The sequence below is a fragment of the Hordeum vulgare genome, chromosome 7H (assembly GCF_904849725.1).
Source record: "Hordeum vulgare subsp. vulgare chromosome 7H, MorexV3_pseudomolecules_assembly, whole genome shotgun sequence".
Lineage (NCBI taxonomy): Eukaryota > Viridiplantae > Streptophyta > Magnoliopsida > Poales > Poaceae > Hordeum > Hordeum vulgare.
Genome location: NC_058524.1, coordinates 486266000 through 486271463, shown reverse-complemented (window position 1 = coordinate 486271463; position 5464 = coordinate 486266000). Strand labels below are relative to the sequence as shown.

General features: G+C 46.0%; 1 protein-coding gene across 1 annotated transcript; it reads right to left on the bottom strand.

The window, feature by feature from the left end:
• Positions 1 to 557: 557 nt before the first annotated feature.
• Positions 558 to 2539, bottom strand: LOC123409238 (peroxidase 1-like). The gene is made up of 3 exons (XM_045102191.1): positions 2296 to 2539; positions 1241 to 1672; positions 558 to 1118 (listed from the first exon to the last, which is right to left on the bottom strand). The coding sequence occupies exons 1-3, from the start codon at positions 2521 to 2523 to the stop codon at positions 708 to 710; spliced, it is 1071 nt and encodes a 356-aa protein (XP_044958126.1). The 5' UTR covers positions 2524 to 2539; the 3' UTR covers positions 558 to 707.
• Between the last annotated feature and the right edge of the window lie 2925 nt (positions 2540 to 5464).

Below are 5464 nucleotides of genomic sequence, written 5' to 3'. Positions count from 1 at the left end.
TTTCTTCTTCCAAACAATCAACAACAACTATGTATAGAGTGGTAGGTACCTGTGGTGACTAGTCCGGAGTCCCGAGCTCGATTTTTAGGCATTGTACTGTTTTGCTTTTTTGTTTTGTTGCCCCAGTCCGCCAGCCCGAAGGAAAGAAACCAATTAAAAACAATGCCAAAAAAAAAACATGGTGGGCTAGTCGCCCCAGTCCGCCAGCCCAAGGAAAAAAATACAAATAGAAAACGATGCAGATAAATAAATAAATAAATAAACAACGTGATGGGTCGAACTGGCGCTGACTTCTGCTGATGTCACAATTTACATGTAAGATCTTACATCTAGATATGATATAGTCAGACCTATATTTCATTGTCATGTTTGTTAAATTCACAACACGCTATTCCCATTCGCAACATTATATTTCTTTCGTTCTTAAATATAAGCTTTTTTAAAGATTCCACTACTAAACTAGTACATATGAATGTATATAGACATAATTTAAAGTATAGATTCATTTATTTTACTTCGTATGTAGTCTGTTATTGAAATGTCTAAAAAAACTTATATTTAGGAATAACTAAAACCTTTATCTTGCATCATTACAAGAAACACCAAGGAACAGACGGAACCATACAAATAAAGGAAGACGATATTCTCATTCCTTCGGTTGTTGCGCATGTTTGTTTTCTTTGCCAAATCAAGGACCTAAACAGCCACTAGGTTGTCGCTATTTCAGTGAATTCACCAGAGTCGGGTCCATTATTAATCTCAAGACCAGTGCTCCCTTTGTTTATGACCCTGCAGCTGAGCCTTATCTCTCCTTGCGTTCCTGTGAGCACCTCAATGTCCCCCATCTTGACCATGGACTTGACAAACTTGCTCTTCCATCTCTTCTCGCTCTTGATAAACTCGTCGACCGATGCTTTCAGAGTCGAGTTCGTGAGCAGCGCCTGGTCCGACGTGAACAGGCCCAGGTTGTTCGTCAGACCCACATAATACTTGTTGTCCAGCACCGTCGGGGTGATGATGTCCATATCGGTGGTCGTGGTTGGGAAGAACTGGCTGCTGTTGGCGGGGCATATGCTTTTCAGCAGGAAGGCGTAGGCCGAGCTTATCGTAGGATCAACCTGCAGGCAGTAACACAATCACTATATATTATAGAAATAGATACTATAGACGCATACCACAAGGTCCAAAAGGAAAAACGTCCGACATCTGGCGGCAGTTTTGAACACCATTATATTCATACCTGACTGGTGTTGCTGAAGCCGTATAGCCTGTTTGTGAAGGACGAGCAGCGGGAGACGCCAATGGTGTGGGCGCCAGAGAGGATAACCATGTCCTCAGCCGTGAGGTTCTTGAGGGTGAAGTTGCCGACCAGCTCGGACGCCGTCGAGAGCGGCGAGGGCAGGTTGTTGAGGGCGCTCGTGTTAGTGGAAATCCTGCCGTCGCGGCGCCCGGCGGGCACCTTGTAAGTGACATTCCCTGCTAGCGCGATGCTGTCACGGGCGGCGAAGGCGAGGATGTCCGCGCACGAGACCGTCTTGGGGCATTTCGCCTCGATGGCCTTCTTTGCAGCGTCGATCACCTCGAACCCACGGAGGCTGGGCTTGTTGGGGGGCGCGTCTTTCTCAGCAGTGTTGTTTGCTGTCGAGTCGATCAGGACTGAGCCGTCACAACCCTGTTGCCATGTTGCAGTTGTGTTTAGAGTAACAGTAGAGGAGCACCTCGCAAATGTTTGTTTTGGTATATGAAACCGTGGGCACGGACTTGATGATAATACATACATATACTCCCTCTGTTTCTAAATATAAGTCTTTTAAGAAATTTCACTAAAGGTCTACATACAAAGTAAAATGAGTGAATCAGCATTTTAAAATATGTCTATATACATCCGTATGCAGTCCTCTAATGAAACCTTTAAAAAAACTTATATTTAGGAACGGAAGGAGTATGCTGGTTGCTCTTTTGCATTTTGGTTGGCAATAATGCTAGACATACAAAAACTTACAAAGGTTTACTTAACCTTCCAAACTAACTCTTCTCTCCCCCAGTGATTTTCAATGAGGGTGGGGCCCCTCATCCCTTAATTACCAATCACAATCTTACACATCAGTTTGTACGTAAAATCTTTACGTAAGCCTTTGTAGGTGTAGCATTACTCTTTGATTGGTTAACATGCATGTGTTTTTGTTGGCGTATACACAAAATCAGTGTTGACTGATCAATATTGCATATACAATTCAGGCTTACCTTATGTTGATAGTGCAGGTATAAGAAAGTAAATGCCATGTGAACACGTACCTTGACAAAACAGTCGTGGAAGTGCAACCGGATGAGGCCAGCGGCGACACCAGTGTTGTTCTTGAAGGCAGCAGCCACCGCCTGCTGCACCAGGTTCTCTGCCGATGGGCAGCTCTTGCTGTAGAACCCGACTTTCAGGCCGGCGCCGACAGCGGCAATGGGGAAAAGAGCAAGCACAGCGGCGACTGCCGAGGTGAAGAGCATGAACTTCATGGAAAGGGAGCTCATTGCAGTTGCACTTGTATCTCTCCTTGCTGACTGCTGGTTCTGGATCTCGTGGGTTTATATAGCATTACTAATGTGAAGGTTTGGAAGGGCAAGTCTGTCAAAACAGGTGCAAAAGCTCGGCGCTGCTGCGCAAGTGGCGCCATTTGCTTGCTTTTCTTCTTCTTTGTGGCCATATCGACATGCTCCCTGACTGACCCTGAGATGCTAAAGCCAGCCCATGTGTGATGATCAAAGCCTTCACTCTGGGCTCTGGTCAAGGCAGACCAATGTTCTTGTTTTGTGCAATGCTGAAGACAGGATCTTTGCAGCTTCGGTCTTGGGGTTAGCACGTAGAGCACTGATTTTAGCTGGCTGGGGCTATTTTCAAGCGGGGTAGGTGACAGCGAGAGATCAAATCATGCATAGTACAGCACCTTTCTTTGGGTTCTTGACATGGGTGTTCCAGAAACAGAGACGAGCTGCCGCCAAGCTTGAGGGAACATTCATACCTTGGAATTGCAAAGAGAGGGCTTACTCGTTGGGCATGCGGTTGTGCAGCTTAACGACCTGAGTTCAATTTCTAGAATTGACAGGTGATGCATACGGGTTTTCTCCATTTATTGAGGATCAAGTTTGATGTGTGGTGGAATTACTCATCAAAAAATATCTTGATACTCATTTAAAAAAAATTCCCCATACGGGTTCATTGATCCAGATACCCGCGGTTTTCTGGCGTGGCCGCGGATGAAGCTGGTGGAGGAGATTCAGATAAAGGGAAACCCATTGGTCGGCCCTCGCCGGCCGCGCCGACGAGATGCTCAAGGACGCCGTTTTTCTTCCTGGAGACGTCGGTCTATGTCTGCTCCTCCACTTCCTACATCACTGCCTCTCGGGTGAAAACCCTAACTCCGGCGGGCGGCGGCGGCGTCCTTGACGTCGTGACCTTCCTGAAGGTGTTGCCTTGAGGGCTGAGTGGTGGTGGGCACTATGTGGATCCTAGACAGTTGCTGGTGGTGGGCACTGCTTCGCGGGAAACCCTAAGATCTGCCTTTCCAGATCAGACGATGACGGTACTACGGTGTCGTTTCTCTCTTGAGAGCATCGTTTGTGAAGCAGCGCTCGATGACAGAGGCAGGAGATGGAGTGGCTTCGTCTGGCCCGAAGATTTGGTGGAACTATCAAGTCATGCCTGCCCGACAGGTGCTACGCTGAGTCATGCCTGGTTGGTAGGTGCTACGCATGACAGTTCTTCTAAAATCTTCGTGTCTGGACGAATGAGCACAGGGTGGTGGCGCTGTTTGGCGCCTTGGTGGCGTCGATCATCTTGCGCGGAGCTTTCGGTGGAGATGTCAACTCATGCCTGGCTGACAGGTGCTACGTTGTGTCATGCCTGGTCGACAGGTGCTACGCACGACAGATTTTTCAGAATCTCCGCGTCTGGACTGACGAGCCATGGTTGCGTCGACGGATGGACGGACTGGCAAGGATGATACAGATCTCACTCCTGAAGATGGGTTAGCGGCCTGATGATGATGGCGGCATAAAAACGTGTGCATGTGGTGTACGCTTTAGGTCTGATGCATCGGTTGTGGATTCCGATACGTTATGTGGATGTATCGGTGACGACACCGGTTTTAGATATGGGGAGTGAGAGCACTCCACATTATCAAGTTTTTTAGGTGTGAGTGGTTGCTTCGGATGGTTTCATATATGTTCTTGTTAAACCTATGTTGAATAATTAATAAAAATGACTATATGCATTGATTGATGCAGAGGACGGAGGTTTGAACCTCCTTTTCCAAAAAAAATACCTTGGAATTTAACAGGTCTTATGGTCCTGTTTGTTTACAGGGACTAGACTAAAAAAGGTTCCTTTTAATTCCTATATAACTAAATGGAGAGACTTTTTCTTAAGACACTAGAAAAAGAATCTATTAAAGGTTTTTTTTCTTTAGTTTCTGAAACTAAAAAAAAGTCTAGCCCCTTGAGAACAAACATCCCTTATGTTTGATTATTCTTACGGCTTGTGTTGATTTCTCCCAACCAGTAAAGTGGACTCTGCTGTCCGGGTCTCCATTTTTTTTTTTGCGGATATTCAGTGACCATTTCATGTGTTCCAGCTTGAGAGTTGAGAGTACGTGGAAGCATGTGGCATGTGCCAAATTAACTGGACGGTCGAGGCTTAGCTAGGAACAAAAATCTGTTCTCGCTTAACCAGGATTGACTAGGAACAGGGACATTTGCCGAAATGTTGATGCACGCCGATGGATGGAACACGCTTTAGAGCACGTTACCCACACCGATGTGCGTACGTAAATAATCAACACTAAAGCAATTGCGTATAGCCAGCAGAGTTGAGCGGCATCTGCGACTATGCTTTACGTGCATGGGAAGGGATGGTATCACATTCTTCTCCCTTTCCATAAATATTTTTCTAATGCGTCTACTGGTCTTTCGCTTTGGATTGCCTCGTCTTTTGTGTCGCATGAAAAGACTCGGCATGCATACCAGCATGGGTTCTGCTCCAAAGGAGATACCTAAACCGAATGTTCTTGGCTTAATCGCCTGCCTCTCACCTCACTCTATCTGAACATGCTCGCCTGTTTTTCTACATAAAGAAACACCGTGGAATGATATAAGATGTTAAAGAAATCCTTATATATGCTGATCGAAGAAGAAAATTAGATATCACATGACAAACAAGGCCAACACAGCACCAGGGGTGCGCGGCTGGGCAGAAGCACAAGAGTGGCCGCACCTCAACTAGAACAAACCTAAGAATAGACGTGATGGGAATATGTATCTAGGATAGAGTTATAGGCCTGACCTATATGTCCTATCCAAGAACACAACATTAAGGACTTAAAATTTTAAGAAAGATTCTGACTGAATCGCCATGAGTCAATCGGTAGAACATCCACTCGAAGATTTGCTCTATCCACTCGACAGAAGACTTCCACTC

Bases quoted from the DNA above. Each gene is read 5' to 3' on its own strand.
- LOC123409238 (XM_045102191.1), bottom strand. From the start codon at position 2,523: ATGAGCTCCCTTTCCATGAAGTTCATGCTCTTCACCTCGGCAGTCGCC. The intron at 1,673-2,295 runs GTACGTGTTCAC...ACATGGCAACAG, and splicing joins TCCACGACTGTTTTGTCAAG to GGTTGTGACGGCTCAGTCCT. The intron at 1,119-1,240 runs GTATGAATATAA...TACTGCCTGCAG, and splicing joins GCTTCAGCAACACCAGTCAG to GTTGATCCTACGATAAGCTC.